This window comes from Saccopteryx bilineata, chromosome 3 (genome assembly GCF_036850765.1).
Source record: "Saccopteryx bilineata isolate mSacBil1 chromosome 3, mSacBil1_pri_phased_curated, whole genome shotgun sequence".
Taxonomy (NCBI): domain Eukaryota; kingdom Metazoa; phylum Chordata; class Mammalia; order Chiroptera; family Emballonuridae; genus Saccopteryx; species Saccopteryx bilineata.
This window is the reverse complement of record NC_089492.1, coordinates 303417466-303444042: the sequence shown is the minus strand read 5'-3', so window position 1 is coordinate 303444042 and position 26577 is coordinate 303417466. Positions and strand designations below refer to the sequence as shown.

At 41.9% G+C, this 26577-nt stretch overlaps 1 protein-coding gene and 1 pseudogene across 3 annotated transcripts in view; both read right to left on the bottom strand.

Annotated features, from left to right (window-relative positions):
* Positions 1-12080, bottom strand: part of LOC136331993 (zinc finger protein 432-like) — a 17191-nt gene extending 5111 nt beyond the window's left edge. The window contains exons 1-5 of one of the 3 annotated variants that reach the window (XM_066271204.1): positions 12012-12065; positions 7389-7462; positions 5721-5913; positions 4655-4876; positions 4294-4392 (exon numbers count right to left, since the gene is read on the bottom strand). In XM_066271204.1, the coding sequence (XP_066127301.1) occupies positions 4294-4392; positions 4655-4856 (301 nt within the window). In that variant the 5' untranslated portion in view covers positions 4857-4876; positions 5721-5913; positions 7389-7462; positions 12012-12065. Of the gene's footprint in view, positions 1-4293; positions 4393-4654; positions 4877-5720; positions 5914-7388; positions 7463-12011 lie in introns of all 3 variants that reach the window. The other 2 variants (XM_066271203.1, XM_066271205.1) reach the window with 2 other exon arrangements.
* On the bottom strand, positions 11745-26577 carry LOC136330154 (vomeronasal type-1 receptor 2-like; annotated as a pseudogene).

The window sequence follows — 26577 nt, the reverse complement described above, 5'->3', positions numbered from 1 at the left end:
CAGGAAGCATAATCTTGCACATGTGCCTTGACCAGTCAACCTTGCTGTTTACCAGCCAGCAACCTTAGTGTTCCAGTGGGTGCTTTATCCAGTGGGACACCACAGGTCAGGCTCAAAATTAAAGTTTTGGGCTTTTTTTCCTAGAGAGACAGAGATAGAGTCAGAGAAAAGGATAGATAGGGACAGACAGACAGGAAGGCAGAGAGATAAGCAGCATCAATTCTTAATTGCAAGACCTTAGTTACTCATTGATTGCTTTCTCACCTATGCACTGAACGAGGGACTACAGCAGATCGGGTGACCCCTTGCTCAAGCCAGTAATCTTGGTTTAAAGCTGTTGAGCTTTGCTAAAACCAGATGAACCCACGTTCAAGCTGGCAACCTTGGGTTCTCAAACCTGGGTCCTCTGTGTCCCACTTTGATGCTCTAATCACTGCACAATCGCCTGGTCAGTGAAAACTCAAGTTTTAAAAAGATAAAACAGCCTGACTACGAGGTGGCACAGTGGACAGAACATCGGACTGGGATGCGGAAGACCTAGTTTGAGACCCAGAGGTTGCCTGCTTGAATGCAGACTCATCTGGTTTGAGCAAAGCTCACAACCTTGGACCCAAGGTCGCTGGCTCGAGCAAGAAGTTACTCGGTCTGCTGAAGGCCTATGGTCAAGGCACGTATGAGAAAGCAATCAATGAACAACTAAGGTGTTGAAACAAAAAACTGATGATTGATGCTTCTCATCTCTCTCCGTCCTCTCTGTCCCCATCTATCCCGCTTTCTGACTCTCTGCCTTTGTAAAAAAACAAACCATAAAGCAATCATATCATACAGGCAGAAATCAGTTATGAAACATATTAAAGAGTCTTTTAGAAGAGGACAAACTGTCTAATCAAGATGACAGTACATCACAAAGGTCACTGCAGGTGAAGCTGCATTTTATATGAAAGGAAACTTGGGACTAATTATCGGGCACTTAGTGTTATCAGAAATTGATGGGAAGGTAATATTATTTTAAAGTTACAGCAGTAATAAATTCGATTAAGAAAACAATCCCGATTTCTGCATAACGAAGAAAATCACACAGGGGTACGATTTAGAAAAGGGTAGCCTGGCAAGGCAGTGGTGAGGAAATAGAGCATTGAAATGAAACACCAAAGACCTAGGTTCAAAACGCCAATGTTTCCAGTGAGGTCACTGACTTGAAAATGGGATCACAGACATGACACCAGGGAAGCTGATTTGAGCCCATGGTCACTGTACATAGAAAAGGTCACTTGCTCTGCTGCAGCCTCCAAGTCTAGGCACATTTAAGAAAGCAATCAATAAACAACTAAGGAGACTAAGGAGCTGCACAATGAGTTGATGCATCTCATCTCTCTCCCTTTCTGCCTGTATGTTTTTATCTATCGCTCTAGCTTTCTCTGTCTCTGTCACAGACATACAAAAATAAATAAAGGCTAAAATATTTTATTCTAAAACTAACAAACTGATCATGGAAGTAATGAAAGATCTAATTAAACAAAAGAACACCTCATAATCCTGGATTAGTACGAAGAATATGTTGCAGAAAAAATTACTACAGAATGAGATGGATGTAATCACTATTGAAACACTAGCTGGTTAGTTTTGCAGAAATTGACAAGCTGATTTTAAAGTTCATATTGAGCCTGACCTGTGGTGGCGCAGTGGATAAAGCGTTGACCTGGAAATGCTGAGGTCGCCAGTTCAAAACCCTGGGCTTGCCTGGTCAAGGCACATATGGGAGTTGATGCTTCTTGCTCCTCCCCCCTGTCTCTCTCTCCTCTCTCTCTGTCTCTCTCTCCTCTCTAAAATGAATAAATAAAATTTAAAAAAAATAAAAAATAAAAATAAAGTTCATATTGAAATTGAAGAAAATTCCAGATGTTTAAATGATCTGCATATTTTTTTTGTACTTTTCTGAAGTGAAAATTAAGGAGGCAGAGACACAGACTCCTCCATGTGCCTAACCAAGATACACCTGGCATTCACAATAGGGAGCAATGCTCTGCCTCCCTGGGAGATTGCTCCTTTGCAACTAGAGCAATTATAACACCTGAGGTGGAAGCCAGAGAGCGATCATCAGCACGCAGGACCACATGCTGCAATGGAGCCTTGGCTGTGGGAGGGAAAAAGAGAGATAGAGAGAAAGGAAAGGGGGAAGGGTGGAGAAGATGATGGATGCTTCTCTTGTGTGCCCTGAGAAAGAGTGGAACCGAGGACCTTCACATGCTAGGGTGATGCTCTACCTGAGTCAACCAGCCATGGCCTCAAAATGATCTTGAAAGAGAAGAATAGACTCAGAGAATTCCCTCTTTCCAATTTTGAAAGCTGCTACAAAATCATGGATATAAAAAAGCACCATGAAAATGTGAACAGAAAATAAGTCCCAAAATTGACTGTTATAACAGTGATGGTTGTACAACTAAATAAAAAAGTAAAAACTAATTAGCTATTCATTTAAGGGGCTAAGTTGATTCATAGGTGAATTAAAATAAATAAAACCTTGGCCCTGGCCGGTTGGCTCAGCGGTAGAGCGTCGGCCTAGCGTGCGGAGGACCCGGGTTCGATTCCCGGCCAGGGTACACAGAAGAAGTGCCCATTTGCTTCTCCACCCCTCCGCCGCACTTTCCTCTCTGTCTCTCTCTTCCCCTCCCACAGCCAAGGCTCCACTGGAGCAAAGATGGCCCGGGCGCTGGGGATGGCTCCTTGGCCTCTGCCCCAGGCGCTAGAGTGGCTCTGGTCGCAACATGGTGACGCCCAGGATGGGCAGAGCATCGCCCCCTGGTGGGCAGAGCGTCGCCCCTGGTGGGCATGCCGGGTGGATCCTGGTCGGGCGCATGCGGGAGTCTGTCTGACTGTCTCTCCCTGTTTCCACCTTCAGAAAAATGAAAAAAAAAATCAAATCAAATAAAAAAAACCTTTAAATCTGATGTAAAATCAGAAGCTTTAGAAAAACAAAGAAAGCAAAAAAATCTTGTAAAGAAAATCTGATTGAGGAAACCTGGGAAGGATGGCACTTGAAGCACACATAAGTTGTACTAGTTTGAGCTGGACCTCATGTGGCATGTTAACAAGGTCTATTCTTGTTCATTACATGAAACGTTACAGGAGCTACACAGAAAAATATAAGTAAAAGAAAACAAAAAAAGCTCAGAATGTAGCAAACATCCTAGGTGATGCAAGAACATGAAATTTAAAAAGTCTAGTGTTGAATTCTAAAGTTCATAAAGGATGAAGGGATAGTGATTCTCACTCTCACAGAAAATGGGAAGTTGGAGGCTGGCTGCCATGACAGTGAGTAGAATGCACAGGAAGGAAGCACACATTAGACAACAATGAGGGTGACGACAGAATGTGAGTCCATTTCACGGAACAGAAATAGGTTCAATGATGGGAACTGAGGAAAGGTTTAACAGTGATGAGAACTGAGTATGAAAAAAGCTGTAGAGAAGGGAGGCAAAGAATGACATAAATGCACGATGAAAACCAGACTGTCATTGCGACACAGCTTCCAACATGTGGATGGATTTTATTGAAGAAAATCACTATCTCTAGTTCTGTCATTATAAATTGGCCCAAAACATGGAGTTTCACAAAGAAGGTGTAACACAAGCTGAGACCCAGTAGGCATGGAGAGAGAATAAAATATGGAGTGCTATTAAAAAAAAAAGTACACAGGCCCTGGCCGGTTGGCTGAGCGGTAGAGCGTCGACCTGGCATGCGGGGGACTAGGGTTTGATTCCCGGCCAGGGCACATAGGAGAAGCGCCCATTTGCTTCTCTACCCCCCCCTTCCTCTCTGTCTCTCTCTTCCCCTCCCGCAGCCAAGGCTTCATTGGAGCAAAAATAGCCCGGGCGCTGGGGATGGCTCCTTGGCCTCTGCCCCAGGCGCTAGAGTGGCTCTTGTCGCAGCAAAGCGATGCCCCGGAGGGGCAGAGTATCGCCCCCTGGTGGGCAGAGCGTTGCCCCTGGTGGGCATGCCGGGTGGATCCCGGTCGGGCGCATGCGGGAGTCTGTCTGTCTCTCCTCGTTTCCAGCTTCGGGAAAAAAAAAAAGTACACAAAGAAAACTAAGATGTACATAAAATAGGTATCATTACTCGAATGAGAAAAAAGGGGTATGTTTCCCTCTAAATTTCTACAAATAAAAAGGATTCCCATAGGAGAAGGGGTGGTTTCTTTATCCAATGTTACAGGTCTGATGTGTTCTCTGTAACATTGAATATGAGTCCCTACCATTAAGCCTCCAACCCACTGGGTGCTTTTCACTTACTCACCTGGACAGACTACATGCTGTGGTTCATCACCTACTGTCCACAGTCCCTTCTCTCGCTCCAACTTGGAAAGCACATCCAGTTTGGTGGATTGATGCCCTGCTAAGAGGGAAAAATGACAGAAGAGTTAACCATACTGAACTGGGCTGTGATCTTTCAAGATGAAGAATGTTACACTTTACCTGTATCACAAAGCCTTTTGTTTCAGGAAGCAGAATGTTATACTTTCTTGTCTGAGGTAATAATGGAAGAATCTAAGGTTCTTCCTTTACAGAGAACTGTAGTTATTCAGGGGAGTTAAGCAACTAAGAGATAAAAGCCACAAAAAGGCAACTTATAAGTGACACAGGGGAGCTGTCCTCACCCACTGACAGCAGGTTGCTGTAGTTCTCCAACATCACGTCCCGGAACAAGTCCTTCTGATTGGGGTCCAGGAGCTGCCACTCCTCCCAGGTGAAGTTCACGGCCACATCGTGAAATGTCAGGCATTCTTGAAACAATACTGTGCTGTTTAATGGGGTGATGTGCTTTTGGTGAGGTAAAATAAATGTTATGTTTTCTCCCATTTTCACTTTATATGATGCATCTATAGAGTGAAAGAAATTTCATTTCATTATACAACTGAATAATCACATGCCTAGTAAATGACAAGTTGGAGTAAAAGTTGGCTTCCATTTGTGCATATCAAAAATACAATCATAAAAAAGCATACAAGAATAAACTGTTTTACACATAATAACAACTGCACCTTATATTTGCCAAACTCTGTAGTCTGCAATTGTGCGGTCATGTATGGATTTATCTAATCACAAGATTGTGTACTGTGAGGTAGTTTTTTATACACCTCTAGAATCCATTAAGGAAAAAAAAAAAGCATACTTAGGCAGTGAAGGAGTGGAGATAACATCAACCTGAGACCTGAGGATTCAGGTTCAAAACTCTCAGGTCTCTTTCAGCACCCATGCTCGCCAGCACTGGTGTGGGGTAGCAAGCCTGTAAGATCATTAAAATGATTTCATGGCTGCTGGCTTGAGCCTAAAGGTCACTGGCTTAAAGCCCAAGGTTCCTGTCATGAGTTTAAGATAGCTGACTTGAGTAGAAGGTAATTGGCTTGGATTAAGACCTACTTTATGAACTAGGTAATTCTTAGAAGTAATCAACGAACAGCTAAAGTGTCTCAACTACAAGTGGATGCTTCTCATCTCTTTTCCTTCCTGTCTATTTTGTGCACTCCATCTCTCTCTCAAGAGAAGAAAGGATGATAGGATGAGATAAACCAGAAGGGAAGGGAGGAGGGCATGTGGGGAGGGAGTAGGAAGATGTTGAGGGAAATAAGGTAGAGGGGGGGATGCATTCAGGGCTACACTAGAATCTATGTAAACACAAATTAAAATCAATAAAAAAAAGAGAAGGAAAAAAACCAAAATCACCTGATCCAGGATCATTTTCTTCTATTGTTGGAAAAAACCTCACAATAGACAGGGTGTGTGTTGGTGTGTTGTGAGTCTGCTCTAAGTTTCAGCTCAGAAACCTGTCTTCAGTTAAATGTGTTGCCAGAGATGCTGACACCCAATTCTGTGTCTTTTTGATCCTCGTGATTCTATTGCTCCAGGGAGTCAGGACCTGTGGATTGAGGAGAAAATCCAGTGACTGGTACATTTCCTCTGGGCCCAGATCCTCTTCACAATGCTCTTAACTATCTGAGCAAACTGACAAGGGCCTAGAAAAAGTTTATTTAAAAAAAAAACAGAGGTACAAGTAAGCTATCAAAACAATGGATTTTAGGAAACAAGTTAAAGAGTCAAAAACAAAAATGGGACCTTGGGAGTTTAGAAACACAGAGAGAGAAACCTTGATAAGAATAAAAGGGTGGGGAAAGCCGGCAGCACGCTTCAGAGAGAGCCTCCATGTGTCCCTCCACTTTAGTGCACACCTTCTCTTAATGTGTACCTTTATGTGACTCGTTAACTTCCTACCTGTCCACCCATTTTATTACACCCACTTATTATTACTTACGTACAGCTATTCATAAACATCCTGTAATAGGAAAATGTTTATGAGAAGGTAAAATAAAATTAGATCATAACTTGTTCCTTTTTCAATTTTATTAAGATATAATTTGCATTGGTTAAACCTATTCATAATAAACTTTGTCTTGCGAAAATTTCTTATTTATATAGAAGTCATTAAGGACTACTACGAAAACTTCACATATATTGTACCTTCATTTAGCTTCCCATCACATGAACCTTTTATATCACCACGGTACATTTGTCAAATTGAGAAATGAACATTGGTATAATATGCAACCAAATCACAGGTTCTACTCTGATTTGACAAGTTTTTACACTACCATCCATTTTCTGTTGCACAATTTAATCCACAATATTATATTTAGATACCATTTTTCTGTGATTTTCTCTATTCTATGACCATTTCCTTGTCACATTTTTCTCAATGATGTTCTCAGTTAATTTCTGGAGTACTGATGACGTATTTTGTACATTAATCCATTTTTAAGGTTGTACTAAATTTACCTCATTAAAGCATGGTCATGCATTTTGGTACAGACACTTCAGAATTGAAGTCTCTATCACACAATTAACTAGGGGTAGAAAATATCAAAATGTCTTACAGCTGATCTCTTGGTAAAGGTAGTATTTGGCAGGGTTTTACACTGAAAGTAGCAAGAACAATTTTGACAAAAACAACCAGTGTACAAGGCCAACTCATCAAAAGATTTCAACACTTTTATGTAGTATCATAATTGATAGTACTTGTGAAAGCATAAACGTGCAGATAAATAGAACAGAACAGAGATCCCACAAAAAAACCTGTACAAATCATATACACACAACTGTTTGAGAAAGGCAAAAGACTTCAATTTAGAAAGGTATGCTTTCCAAAAATGATGGTGGGACAGTTAGAGAACCACTGGCATGCTTGAAAAAATAAAGAAATAAATGGAATGTCAACACATTTATTCAAAATTTTTTATTGATAAAAGACTAGTATCCAGAACATAGAATTCCTAAAAGTTGGTAATTTTCAAAGATTGTTTAAAGGAAGCACTGATCCTTATACCATTTACTGCATACCTGAAAGTATTAGTTGATCATCCAATGTGCCAGAATCTGTGCTCTGCTACTTTATCTCAGGGTCCTGTAATTTCCTTGATTAGTAAAGAAACGAATAAATACGATGAGGCTGCACAGATCAGTGCTTCAGTCCTAGAGGCTGGGAGTCCCCTGAACCCATCTTTTCTCCATGCTGTGTCTCATGTTTTTCTAAAGTCCTGCAGCACCTTCCTTTAGAGCACACCCTTTGCCAAGCTGTTCTCAGCAATCAAAGAATCATACAAGAATAAACTCTGTTTTACATGTATTAACAACGTAAACCTACTTTTGCCCCAGTCTGTAGTGTGCAATTAATTGTTCATTCTCATCTATGCATTCATCTGATTAGAAGAACCTATAATGTGAAGAAATTGCACTTATATATTTCAATATATTACATATTAAATGAGGTGGTATTTTTTAGGTCTCTACAAATCCTGGAAAAATAAAGATAAATAATGTAGAAAAAATAATGAAGAAAAAAAAGATAAATCACTCAGATGACTGAAGAAGGTGGGGTGAAGAGGAGAGAGCTTCAGCAAGGGATGCTGAGGACCCAGTTCAAAATTCTCAGGTCACAGGTATAAGCGTAACTTTGCCAGGTTTATGGGGTGAAAAGTCTGTGCATAAGATCATCAAACTGATCCTATGATTGCTGGCTTGAGCTTAAATATTGATGATTTAAAGCCCATGGTCCCAGACTTGTGACCAAGATCACTGTCTTGAGCAGAATGTCACTGTCTAGGTGTGAGCACACACAGGAACAGAATGATGTTTCTTTCTCTCTCTCTTTCTCTCGCTCCTGTGTTCTCTCTCCAAAATCAGTAAATAGTAAAATATAAATTAATAAAATACATGAGAAAATTTTTCAATGTGGTAAGTTTTGCAAAGATTATAAACAGAGCACATGTAGCTGGAGAAAATGTAAAGGGTAAAAGTACTATGGAAAAATTTCGATATCTATTTAGACAGAACTAATAAACACAATAAGATACACCACTTTCATGCTGAGGTAAATGTGTAAACTATGTATTTTTTCCCATGCAACACCCCCCCCTCCACACACACACATAAAAAATGCACTGCAAAAACAGAAGACAATTCCAAGAATGTCCATGGCAGTTGTCAGCAGAAACACCTGCCATGCACTACAACCACGGAATACTATGGGAAAAATACAACCTTGGCTCTTCTAAGATTTCTAAAGGATAGTAAAACAAAAACACTATTTTTAAATAGAGAGACAAAAAAAATAGACAATAAGGAGGGAAGAGAGACGAGAAGAATAAACTCATAGCTAAAGCACGTTACTTGCTCATTGATAGCATTCTCATATATGTCTGGACTAGGGAGTACCAGCTGAGTCAGTGACCCCTTGCTCAAGCCAGAGACTTTGGGCTCAAGCCACAGACATTGGGACATGTCTATGACCCCACAGTCAAGACGAAGACCCTGACACTGCACTCAAGCTAGCAATCTCAGTGTTTCAAACCTGAGTCCTCAGACCCAGGTCAATGATCCATCCACTGCAGCACAGCCTGGTCAGGCCAAAATACATCTTTCTGTATGAAGCATATGTGAGAGGTCTTCTGTGGCTTACAACTGAAAAACTATTAACTGTGTAAACATTATAGAATACAGTTACCTGACATTCATTACATACACACACACACACACAAGAAGAAAAGAAGGAAAAATAAACGACAGCACATTCACATTAAGCTAAAGTAGACTACATAAAGAGTGAATGATGTATGCTTAGTTGATAAAAAGTTAGTTAGTCACATCTAAATAAAATGTAAAGATTAATAAGAATGATGCCTGACTTCTCATGCACCGTAGATAAAGCATCAACCTAGAACACTGAGGTGTCTGGTTTGAAACCCTGGGCTTGCCGCTTTAAGGCATATATGGGAGTTGATGCTGTGTGCTCTATCCTGCGTTCTCTTTCTCTCCCTAAATATAAATAAATAAAATCTTTCAAAATGATTAATAATAACTAAATGTATGCTAAAACTATAATGAAAATCCTTCAAGTGCTCAGTACGGTGAGCTCAGGGTAACTCAAGCTCACTTATGCTTCACCAAAACATCAGGAACACTTCTGGTGGCCTCTGCCAAAACAACATGCAACATCTGTGTCACTCTACGAACTCCAACCACACAATTGTCTCAACAAATAGACACCAGGTCCCTCCTGACACAAACAGCTGCTTACTCCAATCAGTCCGGTTTCCCTTCTTTCCTACCTTACAAACCCCTTCTTTTAATTTCTCTTATTTCTCCCTCTCCCTTTTCTCTTAAATCACCTCCTCCTCCAGTGTTTGCCCTCATTTTCACTGCACCCAACAAGGAACTACCTATCTCTCTCCCCTTATTGGAGCAGGAATTGCGTTTACATGATCAGTCTGGGCAGCAGAACCCCAAGAAAGAAGCACACCTCCCTATCTTCTTTCTCACCTCTTCTCAATTCATCTCCCTCCCTGCCTGACACAACAGGGAATATTGTTCCTCTGCAAGGAGGACGCTACCTTGGCCTTCCTACTACCTGGGCAGGAACCTGTGCTTTTTCTTGTTTTTTTTTTTTTTCTTCATTTTTCTGAAGCTGGAAACAGGGAGAGACAGTCAGACAGACTCCCGCATGCGCCCGACTGGGATCCACCCGGCACGCCCACCAGGGGCGGTGCTCTGCCCCCCAGGGGGCGATGCTCTGCCCATCCTGGGCGTCGCCATATTGCGACCAGAGCCACTCTAGCGCCTGAGGCAGAGGCCACAGAGCCACGCCCAGCGCCCGGGCCATCTTTGCTCCAATGGAGCCTTGGCTGCGGGAGGGGAAGAGAGAGACAGAGAGGAAAGCGCGGCGGAGGGCTGGAGAAGCAAATGGGCGCTTCTCCTGTGTGCCCTGGCCGGGAATCGAACCCGGGTCCTCCGCACGCTAGGCCGGGAACCTGTGCTTTAACACAGTGGTCCCCAAACTTTTTTGGGCCACGAACCGGTTTAATGTCAGAAAATATTTTCACGGATCGGCTTTTAGGGCGAGACGGATAAATGCACAAAATAAAATTATGCAACCAGCGTAAAAACTGGTATTTTAAAATATAATTGTTGAACATACGAGACAAGCATCAAGAGTGAGTCTTAGACGAATGTAAAAGAGGGAATCTGGTCCCTTTTTTTTTTTTTTGTATTTTTCTGAAGCTGGAAACGGGGAGAGACAGACTCCCCGCATGCGCCCGACCTGGATCCACCCGGCGACGCTCTGCCCACCAGGGGGCGATACTCTGCTACTCCCGGGCGTTGCTCTGTGCCAACCAGAGCCATTCTAGCGCCTGGGGCAGAGGCCAAGGAACCATCCCCAGCTCCCGGGCCATCTTTGCTCCAATGGAGCCTTGGCTGCAAAAGGGGAAGAGAGAGACAGAGAGGAAGGGGGGGGGTGGAGAAGCAAGTGGGCGCTTCTCCTGTGTGCCCTGGCCGGAATCGAACCCAGGTCCCCCCCCCCCCCCCCCCCCCCCCCCCCCCCCCCCCGCACGCCAGGACTACGCTCTACCGCTGAGCCAAGCGGCCAGGGCCGAATCTCCTCACTTTTTAAAAATAAAACATCGTTCAGACTTAAATATAAGTAAAAAGGAAATAATGTAAGTTATTTATTCTTTCTCTGTGGACCGAGGGTTGGAGACCACTGCTTTAACATACCTCTCTCCCAATGGTGATGTAGCCCTCAACAACCAGTCTCTCCCCATTCCAGGGATTCAGCAACTCCCGCACAGAAGGGCAGTGCAGCTCACCCCTCTCTCGTTAACCTTCAAAATAACTTCTGGAGTTGGGACAGGGTCAAGAGGACCAGCCACCTCTGTCCTAAACTCCCTTATAATTGTCACTGAAGTGTTCATTCTTGTAGGCTGCTGCTTCACTTACTACAAATATCACAATGAGACTTCAAATGGGAGGGGGGGAGAGGGTGGAAAAGAGGGAGGCACAAAAAAGTGTATTTGCAAAATGCCCGAGCAAGCCAATGTGAAGCAGAATTTAACCACCCGGAGGCGGCAAGCCAAGCACACCGACCGCCTGAATTATCCGTTGGGGCTTTACTGAGACATTATTGTCAAATAAAAATTATGTACACTGAAGGAATCCATGAGATCCTTTGAAATACACATAGATGGAAATACTAGCACAATCAAGTTAATTAACACATCCCGCAGCTCACAATCAGTTCTACGTACGCGTGGGGAGAACACTCGGCACGTGGATCTGCGGTATATCCCGCGGCCAGAACTTTACGAGTATAAATTTGTACCCGTGAAAGAACATAACACAAACTCCTCAGAACACTAGTAGCTACTGACGAACGGAGACCTCACTTTCGGTTTTAAAAGTAAAAATGACGGAGAAGACGCGGTTACCTAACGAAGAGAAGAGCCGAGCGCAGGGAGCAGCCTGGGAGCCATTTTAACCCCCACCCCCAAGGAAAGCGCCGGACACTCGCGGGGACGCCTGAATTTTCACGGAGGATAGGACTGTCTGAGGGAACACGACGACATCCAGACTGTGTATAAAAAAGGGGGCTGTGAAACGAAAATTTAACGTAAAAAGACGAGAACTCACAATTCCTACTATGACCTTCCCAGCCAATTCCCGGCCAGCAGAAAATGGCGCTCGGAGAAAAGAGGAAACGTCATGGAGGCGTGGCCCGGTTAGACTGCGCATGCGCACTAGGACATCCCAAAAGCAGGAAAAAAGCAGTGTATGGGCGGGGTGTCCCGGGGAGGGAGCGACAGAGGGTGCTGTGTGTTGAGGCCAGGCATGCGCAGTAACGCTGAAAAGGTGGAACTAAATCAAGAAGGTGCGAGAGAGGTATTTTACCTGACCTTTACAGTACAGGAATGGTTTTTCCCTAGGGTCAGAAATACCCCTATGTCTTTCATGGTTGTGTGTGCACTAATTAAGTATTAGAATGTGGGCCCTGGTTTTTCAGGTTGTTAGGACGTCATCTGATATGCCAAGGTTGCGGGTTCCATCCCTGCATGGGACATAAACAAGAAACAGCCAGTGAATTGTTTCCCTTCCACGCTCTCTAAAATGAATTTAAATTTTTTTTTAAATATTAACTGTCCCATTCCACACTTGCCATCAATTACCTTCAAATACCTTTGTAATAAACCTGTTTACAGCGTATTGATGAGGCAGGTTACGAAGAAGCTAGGAACATTCCTTTGGAAGTAGAATGGGGAAACTGAGATAACTGAACTGGCTGTATTTACAGCGAAATACAAAAGTCACCTCTCTAGATATAACATCTAGACCTCAGCTGTATTTGAGCTCCATTCCAAATAAAGCAGCAAAACCAGCTGGGCTATGCCAGGACCAGCTGCATTGAATAATAACACCCTGGCACTGACTATTTAGTGGAAACAGGACCCGAAAAGAACCCACCTAGAAATCTGATGAATATATTCTATTGAGATCTTCTCTTAACTCAGTCTTTACAAACCCTAAAAACAAAAGGCTGAGAGCACTCTCTTTCTCCTGCTAACTCACCTTTTTTCCCCAACAGGGTTGCATCTCCTAAATTCTAAGACTAAGTGTTCCCATGAAACTTGCAGCCAGAAGAGGAATGAGCAGCTGCAGTTTATCCCCAGCTAATTGCCTGAACCTCTCTTCGAGGTCCCCTTTTTGCTACTGTTCCAGTGCAGGGTCATTTCTATCCCATAAATTTTCTAGAGAGCCAAGGCAGCCTGGCTAGGCTCTTGCGTGTACCTTCTTCCATTCTAGACCGTTTGGAAAACAGCTGTTAGGCTTGGTCACTTGCACTTTGCATGATTAGTGTGTGAGCACATGGCAGAGCCACATGTGCATAACGTATGTATATGTAAGACTACAGGTAATTGGACTCAGGGCAGTGTTTGGGAGATTGCAAATTGCATGCTGCCACTGAGAGGGGCTGTTTTGCTGTTTGTTTGCCTGCTGTTTTAAGAACCTGTTTTCCCTTGCCTGTGTGCTCACCTGCCACTGCAAGAATGTAAGATAATAATAGCCCAATGCTTTATGGCTCTGCAGTTCCACTACTGTCTGCTTGGTACCAATGTGAACCTGGCTGGCCTCAGCCACGAAAGGTCACTATCTTGAATACACAGTCATTGGCTTGAGTAAGTAAGGGTCACTTGTTCTGCTGGAACCTCTGGCACATATGAGAAATAAATCAATATACACCTAAAGTGTGCAATGAAGAATGATGCTTCTTATCTCTCTCACTTCCTGTCTGTCTGTCCCTATCTGTCCCCTCCTCTGTCTCTCTCTATGTCTGACACCCAAAATAAGTTAATTAATTAATAAAACTTCAATTCATCCCCAATCACACAGGAGAACAGCCTTTCAACTCAATTCTAACTCCTCTTCTGTCTCTTTTTCTCCTGCAGTCAAGGCTCCATTGCAGCAAAGTTGCCTTGGGAGCCTTCAGTGGCTCCATGTCCACATTCAGGCAATAGAATGGCTCTGATCACAATGAATCAATGCCCCAGATCAGTAGTCCCCAACCTTTTTTGGGCCACAGATCAGTTTAATGTCAAAAAATATTTTCATGGACCGGCCTTTACAGTGGGACGGATAAATGCACAAAATAAAATGTGATATTTTTAAATAAAGTTGTCAAACTTACAAGACAAGCGCCAAGAGTGAGTCTTAGACGAATGTAACAGAGGGAATCTGGTCATTTTTTTTTAAATAAAACATCATTCAGACTTAAATATAAATAAAAGAGAAATAATGTAAGTTATTTATCCTTTCTCTGTGGATCGGTACCAAATGGTCCACAGACCGGTACTGGTCCATGGCCTGAGGGTTGGGGACTACTGCCCCAGATGGGCAGAACATTGACCCTTGTGGGCATGTCAGATGGATCCCCGTTGGACACGTAAGGAGTCTCTCTGCCTCTCATTTCAAAAAAATAGAAAAAAAAAAATAAATTACCTCTGGCCAGTTGACTCAGCAGTAGTGCGTCGGCCTCGCAAGCAGAAGTACTGAGTTTGATTCCTAGCCAGGGCATACAGGAGAAGCATCCATCTCTTTCTCCAGTCTTTCTCCTCTCCTTTCTATCTCCCTCTTCACCTCCCACACCCAAGGGTCCATTGGAGCAAAGCTGGCTCAGGTGCTGAGGATGTCTCCATGGACTCTGCCTCAGGCAATAGAATGGCTTTGGTTGCAACAGAGCAATGCCCCAGATGCCTTGAGCATTGCCCCCTGGTGGGCATGCCGGGTTGATACTGGTACAATGCAAGTGGAAGTCTGCCTCTCTGTCTCTCTGATTTTCAGTTCAGAAAAATAAAACAGTAAAATATAAAATTAAGAAATACTTAAAAAATAAAAATTGTTTTTTCAAAATATGAGGATGTTTACTTAGAAAGTCACAGAGGTAGAAGAGATGGTCTTTAGGAAACAACTTACAGAGGCAAAAGAGCAGTTAAGGTGGAAGGGAGACACGGGGACAGAGGTGTGCTCCCAGGAGAGAGTGCCAAAGAATTTTATTTTTAAGAGGCTCTGAAACTTTTCAGTTAGCTTTGATTATATAGACAGCATGTTTAAGAATCATATATATATATATATATATATATTTTTTTTTTTTTAAGAATCATATATTTTTGCATAGCAATAAAAGAGAAACAGGCTGGCCTCTGGTGGCGGAGTCAAGAAAGCATCAACCTGGAATGCTGAGGTGGCCAGTTTGAAATCCTGGGATTGCCTGGTCAAGGTACAAGAAGCAACTACCAATTGAGGTTTCCCGCTCCTCTCCTCCCCTTGCTCCTCTATCTAAAGTCAATTAATAATATATTTTTTAAAAGAAAAGAAAAAGGACCAGCATGTTTGAGTTTCTTTCATAGCTATATATAGTGGCATACCTGAACAGGTGATGGCACAGTGGAGAGTGTTGGACTGAAAGAGGATCCAGGTTCAAAACCCCGAGGTCACTGGTTTGAAGCCGAAAGTTGGTGGCTTGAGTCCGATGTCACTGGATTGAGCAAGGGGTCACTCTGCTTTGCTGTGGCCTCCCATCCAGTCAAGGAACATATGAGAAAGCAATCAATGAACAACGAAGGAGCTACAACTAAGAATTGATGCTTCTCATCTCTCTTTTCCTGCCTGTCTCTCCCTAGGTGTCTTTTTCTCAGTCTCTCTCTGTCTCTGTTGCAAAAAAAATTGATATGTCATATTATTGATTTTCAGTAATAACATGTTACCATATTTTTCATAGATTCTTTTCTTAAGAATTGAGACAGTCATACCTGGTAGGTGCTAATTTTATTGTAATCTTACCTGTAGGGAACAGACACTTTTAAGGTTAGTAACTGTCAGAGCTACGAATCACATCATGAAAGTCAGACCACAGAATCTGGGTTTCTTTTTTTGTTTAATGCTTTATTTATTACTTTTTACAGGGAGAGGAAGTGGGGAATGAGACTTATCATCTCATGGTGGCTTCAGTTTAGTTATTTGTTGATTGCTTGTCATATGTGCCTTGACCCGGCAAGCCCAGGGCTTTGAACCAGCTCCCTCAGTGTTCCAAGTCTACACTTTATCCACTGAGCCACCATGGCTCAGGCACAGCCTGGGTTCTTAATTTCACCAAGTCTCTGCTCCCACATTATACATACCTTTTTTTTTTTTTTTTTTTTTTGTATTTTCTGAAGCCGGAAACGGGGAGAGATAGTCAGACAGACTCCCGCATGCGCCCGACTGGGATCCACCTGGCACGCCCACCAGGGGGCGACGCTCTGCCCACCAGGGAGCGATCCTCTGCCCCTCTGGGGCGTCACTCTGTTGCGCCAGAGCCACTCTAGTGCCTGGGGCAGAGGCCAAGGAGCCATCCCCAGCGCCTGGGCCATCCTTGCTCCAATGGAGCCTCTCTGCGGGAGGGGAAGAGAGAGACAGAGAGGAAGGAGAGGGGGAGGGGTGGAGAAGCAGATGGGCGCTTCTCCTGTGTGCCCTGACCCGGAATCGAACCCGGGACTTCTGCACGCCAGGCCGACGCTCTACCACTGAGCCAGCCGGCCAGGGCCTATACATACCTTTTAAAACCTACCTTCTTGGCTTGGTAATTCACCCAAAACTCCTTCCTCAGTTAATATAAGTCAATATCATTATGAATAAATATATGCCATTATAGCAGACCATAATTTATTAAATCTACCCACTACTGTGAGATATTTGTATTTCTACCTTTTAATTTTAAAAGACAATTCTCTAGAAAAATTTGAACAACATTGCTGGGTAGTATCTATCTCAATGTCCTATTTGTGATACTGCACTATAATTTTGCTTGTGGAACAATTGGGGTAAACTGAGTAAAGGTACAAAAGATCCCCTTTGTATTACTTTATAAAAATAATGTGTTTGTTTTAGAGAGGAGAAAGAGAGAGAAAAGGGGACAAGCAGAAAGCATCAATTCCCATTTGTGCCCTGACCAGGTTAGCCCAGGGTTTTGATCCGGTGACCTCAGCATTCAGGTTATGTGCCACCACAGGTCAGGCTGTATTATTTTTTACAACTGCACATGAATCTATAATTACCTTAAAAAAAACTCCCATAAAAATATTTCTGAACCTTCCTGTGCATATGTGTGTGTGTTACAGTCACTTTTTTAAAAAATACATTCCAGAAAATAAAATTTTGAGTTAAAATTATACTTGCATTAAGTGCCTCTGATACGCCTGGCCCTGTAGTATTAGTACTTGGAATGACTGAAAGGACGTAGTTACCTGTACACTGCTTACAACCCAGCGAGGAAGGGGACTCGAAATGGAAGAAGAACAAGGCAGCCTGGTGGTCAAGGCCAGTGGTGAATTCCAGGTGATGTGCCCTGACAGGTGCTAGGAACGGAGTCATTCTCGCCATGTCTGCTGACATCAGGTCATGACGCAATAATTCTAAATGTGCAGGCTCTGTGCGGAGACAAATAGAATTTTTTTTTCCTTTTAATTTTAAAAGACGTTATTCATTATAGAGAGACAGACAGAAAGGGGGGAGGAGCAGGAAGCATCAACTGCCATATGTACCTTGACTAGACAAGGCTGGGGTTCCAAACTGGCAACATTAGAATGTGAGAGTGATCTGGCTGTGACATCTGTCACCCCATTGATTACCAGGGTTGACTCAGCTGATCTGGCTGGCTAGTCGGGTGTCCCCTTCCTCCCTCACCGCTCCATGTATATCCCTCCAAAGCTGTAGCTTGGTTGAAGAGGACAACCTTCCCCAACAGAGGAGAGGACCATTCTCAGGTCAAGGGTGCACGAGTAGCTGCGCTCCCCTGCTAGAACCTCCAAACACACTCTCAAACGGGCAACATCAGTGTTCCAGGTCGATGCTCTGTCCACGGCACCACCACAGGTCAGGCTGGCTGTTTTTATTTATTTCTATATTTATTCAGAATGCTCTATATGAAACTTTTTAAAGAACCAATAACTGATGACTTTGTATATAAAGTGAGTAAGTAGAAACGACAGCATAACCGCATACCTTTTGTTTGAGTAATAACAGACTTTTTAATGTATTTTAATATAAAACTTCTTTTTTTTTTTAGTGAGAGGAGGGGAGGCAGAGAGACAGACTGCCACATGCACCAGGACTGAGATCCACACCACAAGCCCACTAGGGGGCAATACTCTGCCCTTCTGGAGCCTTTGCTCCATTAGAACTGAGGCCTATTTTAGCACCTGAGGAGGGGGCCACTGGGGTCATTCTCAGCACTGGGGGCTAATTTGCTCCAACCAATAAATCCATGGATGCAGGACTGGAAGAGAGAAAGATACAGAAGGGGGACGGGTTGAGCCTGAAACAAATTCCTCCCCTGTGTTCCTTGACCAAGAATCAAATTCAGGACATTCACTCTGGGCCAATGCACGACCAGTGAGCCAGCTAGCCAGGGCCAACACAGGATTTCTGTATATCATATTAAAAATAACTAAGAAAAACTAATACCTTTGTTCAAAATTTTAAAATATATATGCTTAGCATGTTACAATCACAGTGATCTCAATCAAGAACTAATGGTGCTCTTGGTTCCTAAAATTAGCATAGCAGAGGAGAAACAGCCAAGATGGAGGAGTGCTGAAGGAGAAGCCAGTTTGTGTAGAGAGAAGGAGATGAGGAAAAGAGGTGAATTAGGCTGGTGAGGTAGAAACCTTTGATTCTAGGAATCCTCTGATGAGTCAGTGGCTTTTGGAGCCCTGAATAAAAAGGGAAGTGTTTTTCAACTGTGTATATTTTCTCAATCGCCGGATGTGAGATAGGATTAAAAAGGTAATTGCCCACTAGTTCTTGGCTCCGTTGTTTCATTACCTTCTGTCTGAATCAAATGTGAACCTGCACGGGCCAGGTGGCTGTGATGCTGGCTGTGGCTACTGGCTTTACAGGGGTGGTAGGGGAACCACTTCCTAGGCAAACAACAGCAAACAATGGATCCTACCAATGGTGTGAGATAATCTGCTATTTGTCATCTGCCGCCCTGAGGGCAAGCACCCACAGCCTTACATAGACTTTACACACATGGCGCTCCCCCATACTTATGCATCAATCAGGCAAAATACAAGCAAGCAGGAACTAACTGAAATTTTTATGTTGCTGTTCACATAGAAATATTTCCATAAAGGCACAAAAAGATCAAGAAACAATCCCTAGGATTTCCATGTGCATTGAGGAACATTCAAGATTTCTAGCTATAAGGGAAGACAACAAAATACATGTAATAAACATTTATAAAAAAGGGATGATATCACTCTCTTTTCCTCTGTATAACTCTACAAGGCAGTTTCCTCAAAGTAATCTTTACAAATGTAAGGCCAAGGCCACACTCCAATTCAAATCTGAACCCCCCTGGAGTGAGGTGAAGGCCCAGAAATGCAAAGGAGCTCAGGTGCAGGTTATCAAGGATTTCTTTTTGGTTTTCTTCTTTTCCAAGTAAGAGGGGAGACAGAGACACAGACTCCTGCATGGACCCCTACCTACCAGAATTTACCTGGCAACCCCTGTCTGGACTTGATGCTCTGCCCATCTGGGACCATGGTTGCAACTGAGCTATTTTTAAAACCTGAGGAAGATGCTCCAGAAAGCCATTTTTTGTGCCCTGGTCCTACGTGATTGTACCAATTGAGCCATGGCAGTTGGAAAGGGAGAGGAAGAGTGAGAAAGAAAGAAAGAGAGGGAGAAAGAGAGAGACTGATAGAGAGAGATAGAAGTGTGCAGGGTAGGAAAGCACATGGTGGTTTCTCCTGTGTACTCTGGCTGAGAATCAAACCTAGGATATCCACAAGCTGGCTGACACTCTACCACTGAGCCACTGGCCAGGGCCTAATGGAGAATTTCTCATCAAAGTAGAGAATTTCAAGTATATTCACAGATTACACTGGGGAACAAAATTTTTGTTGCATCCAAAAACACACTTATTCTTACCTAATTCAAGTGTGCTGATCTCAAATATGACATTAATTTTTCTCTGTAAGCTACAGTTTTTTTGCAATTCAAGAATTTATGTTTTCATCTTATTGTAAAATTTTCAACATTTAGTTTAACAAGTAGAATGTCTTCATGGGCATCATCTTTGTGAAAATACAATAATTTATATAATGCAGTAAATACACTAACACACTAAAAGATATGATTGCATCAGAATTTGTCTACAATTTTGAAATAGAATATATTAAAACACTTATTTTAAGCACAAAATTTGTGCAAAATTATTTAAATTCTATTCAGGCAAAAATTTGCATTTGTAGCTCTTGCATTTCTGTACTTGTTGAGGACAATCTCGTTTGGTGCTTCAGCATTAGTCTGCCATCACTAACAACTCCAAGATTTTTGGGAAACTTATCAAGGTGACTGTTCAGGAAGGTAATCTTAATGCTCATGTTACATCCAATGTGGAAAGCCAACAGCATCCTTTGAACCAGAAGTTCATACTTTTCTGCTTTTTTGTTGCCAAGAAAGTTCTTTGTAACAAAAGACTGCCATGCTGCTTTCTCCTTCTTATTCATCTTCCTGGCAAATTCTTCGTCATGTATGAGAGTTCGAATTTGAGGTCCATCAAATACACCTGCTTTTATCTTCTCAAAAGACAAGGCAAGAAAACCAGAAATAATATGTTAAAAGCATTCACTTTCTCTATTCAAAGCCTGAATCTGCTGCTTCATTAAGCCAAGTTTGATGTGAAGTTGGGGGAAAAATTATCCTGTCTTTATTAACTACAGGTTTATTCACAATATTTTGCATCCCTACTTCCAGAGCTTCATATTTCGGCCACTCCTTCAGTGTCAAATGTTTCTTCCGAGCTTGGCTGTCCCACAAACACAGAAAGCAAGGATACTTTGTAAAACCTCTCTGTTGTCCTAGTAAGAAATTTACTATTTTAAGATCCACACAAATGATCCAGTTATGCTCCTCATACTTCAGAAAATCGAGGACAATTTTTATGTCATTATAATCTTCTTGCAGATGAGTTGACTAACCAGTTGGAACCGCTGCATAAACATTACCGTTGTGTAGAAGAGCACATTTCAGACTCCGTTTAGAGCTGTCAAGAAATAGCTGCCATTCTGTTATACTGTAAGTGGTAACACCTAGCTGGCTGAGAAGACTACTGATATCATGACAGTAAACAAAGTGTTTTTCTTAAAAAAAAAAAAATGTCCACAAAAATTTGTTCATGCTTCCTGAAATGGGATACTTTAGCTGACTGGTGAAGTATATTATTTTCTGAATCCTAGAGGTTAATAGCTCAGCTGCTTTCTTTGATAGTCTCAAATCTCGTACTAAGTCATTCAATTTGGATTGGCTAACTGCTGAGGGGTTAAGGACTGCTTGGCACCAGAAGGAGATCCTTCAGATTCTACAACCATTTCCTCATGAATCTTATCAAAATACACTTGATCACCATGTTCACTGTCTTGATTCTTAAAAAAAATAAAACCGTTCAATACTGGAACCAAGAGTGTCTCAGAGTGTGGGATAGGTCGTATTGCTGAAGGAATATTAGGATATGCAATCATATGCTGTTTTTTCTTGCCGATGCCCTTTGGTATGGATCAGACAGAAAAATACAGATACTACTGTGGTCCTTAGGTTCACGCCAAACCATGGGAATACCAAAAGGCATTCCTTTGTGTTTCCTTTTTGTTCAGTCACGGAACACTTTCTCATAATTATGACACACAATACGAGGAGCCCAATTCATGTCTTGATCACCAAGGAGAACTTGAAAATAGGCTATATATGCATGTGTCACAAATGATGAAATATTGCACCTTTGACATTGAAGTGTGTAACAGCCACATATATAACTGAAGGTGTCAGGACTATTCTTACATTTATGCCTACTCAAAGAAGCCATGATTCAATCTTAAAACAAAATAAGACAGTGTTTTTTTTATCAGATAATGATTTTTTACATTTAAAAGCAACTACAATTATGTAAAAGTGATGTTTGTAAAACATTAATTGCCTTGTGGTAATGTTCAATCCAAGAGTTGTTGTCTTTTAACTTCAATTTAAAAACCAATGCATGCCATTAACTATAACAAAATGAAATGAAAATTGTATAAAAACTAGAACATGCACCAAAAAAACAAATTTCAGATTTGGAATCAGCGATGCAGAAATATATAGAAAAAGTTCTAAAACTTCATGCAACAGAAAATGAAAAAAAATTGTTCCCCAGTGTTACCAATGAAAACTAACGTATCTTGCCTGAGCAGGTGGTTGTGCAGTGGATAGAGCATTGGACTAGGATGCCAAGGACCCAGGTTTGAAACCCTGAGGCCGCTAACTTGATCACATTGTTATTCAGCTTGACACCATGGTCGCTGGCTTGAGCGCAAAGTTCTCTGGCTTGAAGTCCAAGGTCACTGGCTTCAGCAAGGGGTCACTCCCTCTGCTGGCATCCCCAAGTCAAGGCACATATGAGAAAGCAATCAATGAACAACTAAGGAGCCACAACAAAAAGCCCCAACACAAAATTGAGGCTTCTCATTTCTCTCCCTTCCTGTTTGTTATCACTATCTGTCCATCTCTCTGTCCCTCTCCAAAAAGAAAAATAGACCAAAAAAATGTAAAGCATTTTCTCCAATCAGAATGGTACAAAACTAGATAAAATTTAGGAAAAAAATCTGGCAGAGATACAGACACAGAAGTAAACAACATTCTACTAAAATAATGTATAAATTAACAAAGAAATCAAAATGCAAATCACAAATTTCTTGAGAAAATATAAAAAAAAAACCATAATCTGTGCCATGGGAAAGCAGTACTGTTAATTTTTCAATGCTATTTAAATATTCTGAGAATCTGTTGAGACATGAGTGAATTTAATTGAATCACTCCTTACTTTTCGCAGAATGGTACTTTTATGCTCCCTTTGCAGTGTTTATGTCAATTTCCTTTTATGCAAATTCCCTATCATACACTTAATATATAATTTTCTTCATAAAGCTTCAGAAACCTTTTTGTCAATTTAGAATGTGGAACTATTTTATCTAGGCAGGTATTTTCAATAACCATTTTTTTGTTCCATACATTTCACTAGTATAATATTTAATGTACAGTATTTTAAAACTTGTTAATCTTTCTTCATACACATTTTTTATTTTGAATAGTTATCATTCTCTGAGGATGTAAGAAACCATATTCACACTTGGCAGTCATAGTCCATAATGACTATAACCTTATTTTTCCTCCAGCTTCAACTAAGGCCATTTGCAATACAATACAGGCACACAGAAAGCTCTATCCTGAGCTTCTTGGAGGAACATCCCACATGGATTCCTTTCAAGGCACTGCCCTCTCTATGGGATGGCCAGTAAATATTGACAAAGTTGCTATCTCTCATGAAAGACTACACACTCAAAAACATTTCCAGTGTCTCTACATTATTTCAGGACTGTTTTTTGTTCACAGGACTCTGAACTACTCCACTGCAACCATCATTAAAAAATAATCATGTGAGTACTTACATAATAAATACTATTATGTAGTAAAACAAACATTATTTACTATTTATTGTAGCAGCAGAATCTGTTATTCAAATCTCTATGTGCAATGAGACTGAATATAATTATACTCACGATTTCTTGCAGAATCAGGAATAGATGACTAAAGAGAGTGAAAGGTAGACAGTGTATATTCTTTTGACGAGATGCAGGAATGCAGAAACTGCTTACATCTTCCAGTGCACACAAAGGTGAACTGAGTACAGGGTGGTTATGACTCAAGAAGACAAAGGAGCTGGCAGTTGAGAAGCATGCATTGATTAAGACAGAAGTGTTCACTAGCCACCTAGTGGTCTTACCAAGAATAGAAATATAAATGTGAATAATGGAGGAGAAGGCATAAAAATATACAAAAATGGTCACCAGAACAAGGATGTTTTGGATAGCTCTAATCTCACGGGACGATCTGGGAGACACGTTGGTCACATGAAGTTTTTGGACCTGCTGGTTATGCCTGTACAGAATAGAAACCATGGTTTTCCTGGCCCAAGTCAGAGTCCCAAACACAAAGCATTATGGGCAGATATGACTACTTTATATGGATCGTATGTATCATTAGAAAAACTTTAATGGAGCATATCCAGGCTCATAGTGTTTGAGATGTTTTTGGTGTTCCATTTGTCAGTCACATTCTCAGGAACTTTAATATTTAGCATTATGTTCAGGATCCAGCAGAGGATATTTGAGGTGTTTGTGTATTTGGCAGCTTTTGCTTTAAGCTCTGCCCACTGAGATTTCCAATTACTGATGGTGATTGCCTGGAAGACACTCAAAAAGCAGATGGTGGCCACGCACACACTTCTGGCTACTTTCTGAATGCAGAAAACAAGTTTGCATCCAAAATTACTGAAAAAATATTTCAGACCCAATGCCGCTATTGTCTCCGGTAAACCAATTGAGAGAATGAGTTCAGAGTTGCTTAGTCAGGTGAATGACAATCCAATCTGCAGGCTTGGGGAAATAAGGGGGTGGGGGAAGGTATATTCGGTAGGACACTTGAATCTATGCAAACACAAATTAAAATCATAAATAAAAAAACTCTGGCCATGGCCGGTTGGCTCAATGGTAGAGCGGCGGCCTGATGTGCAGAAGTCCCGGGTTCTATTTCTGGCCAGGGCACACAGGAGAAGCGCCCATCTGCTTCTCCACCCCTCCCCCTCTCCTTCCTCTCTGTCTCTCTCTTCCCCTCCAGCAGTTGAGGCTCCATTGGAGCAAAGATGGCCCGGGCGCTGGGGATGGCTCCTTGACCTCTGCCCCAGGCGCTGGAGTGGCTCTGGTCGCAACAGAGCAACGCCCCGGAGGGGCAGAGCATCGCCCCCTGCTGGGCAGAGCGTAGCCCCCTGGTGGGCGTGCTGGGTGGATCCCGGTCGGGCGCATGAGGGAGTCTGTCTGACTGTCTCTCCCTGTTTCCAGCTTCAGAAAAAAAAATACGAAAAAAAAAATAAATCTGCTGGCTTTGTCCTGTACCCACTGAGGTAAAGGGACATATAATGACAGAAGAGTGAGAAGTTCCCTAGGATTCCGATAAGCATCTGAAATAGAAAGATCATTGCAAATTTCAAACCCAGGGAGGTCACTCCCTTATGTCCCAGTGCTCAGTATTTACATTCATAAGAAGACAATTCTGCATAAAAACATGACTGGAGGCTAATCATGGAAAATAAATTCAAAATTCACCACTTATCATCCTAAATATTTTTAAATATATATATTTTTTTAAATTTCCAAGGTGAATGTTTAACATAATGCTTATTTAGTCAGAATTTAAAAGATTTTATTTATTGATTTGAGAGATAGAAACATCAATCTGTTGTTCTACCCATTCATGTATTCATGGGTTGATTCTTGTATGTGCCCTAACTGGATATCGAACCTGCAACCATGCAGAATCTATATCTGGATGATGCCCAAACCAACTGAGCTACTTGGCCAAGAGATAGTCTCTATTATTAACATGTTACCTATTTTATAGTACTTAATATTTAAAGGAGTATAAGATAGAATTTAAGAGTATTCTATTTTAATAGACAAAAAAACTTTGACTAAAAGGAGCTTATACAGCTCATTTAAATATTGCTACAGTCAGGATTTGAACCTGGGGAGCCTGGTTGCAATAACATTAGTGTTTACCATTGTGTTGCACTGTCCTAGCAAAGAGGTTGTGCCTCTTTAAAAATCCAGTTGTTTGCATACATAGTCATATTTGAGACCTATTTGATGTTTGATTATGCCCATTTTTCTTTTCAATTAAAGTATTTATTCTGTTGACCAGTATAGTTTTAAGTAAAAATAATCTTAATGAAGTTTTGATGCATCTAATATCTTTATGAATATATTAGATTTATTGATATTACTCATGTCAGTATAACCAGAGAAACAATCATAAGGTTCCACTACAGAAATCATAATATTTTACTTTCAGCTAAATTTTGGCAGTTGTAATTTTACAAAGAGAAAGAACATCTAGGACCAGTTATTTATTTATTTTTTTTTTCTGAAGCTGGAAAAGGGGAGAGACAGTCAGACAGACTCCTGCATGCGCCCGACCAGGATCCACCCGGCACGCCCACCAGGGGCGATGCTCTGCCCACCAGGGGGTGATGCTCTGCCCCTCCGGGGCGTTGCTCTGCCGCAACCAGAGCCACTCCAGCGCCTGGGGCAGAGGCCAAGGAGCCACCCCCAGCGCCCGGGCCATCCTTGCTCCAATGGAGCCTTGGCTGCAGGAGGGGAAGAGAGAGACAGAGAGGAAGGAGGGGGGGGGTGGAGAAGCAAATGGGCGCTTCTCCTATGTGCCCTGGCCGGGAATCGAACCCGGGTCTCCTGCACACTGGCTGATGCTCTACCGCTGAGCCAACCAGCCAGGGCCTAGGACCAGTTATTTCTAATTAGAGAGCACACAATTATATGGTCCTTATTTTGAAAGAATGGTTGAAACTAATATATGATTTGAGAAATAGAAAAAAACAAAACAAGTGTGCATTTCAGTGTTTCAAGGTGTAATATCTTGGGTATCAAGTCAGTTGTGAGAAAAAAAACACAAGGACAAGCCTAAATATGACCTCAGGATATTGACAACCTGACAAAATATCAGAAGATACACTTATGCCTAAAAAAATGCTGAAGCTCTTAATTACTTTACTGTCCAT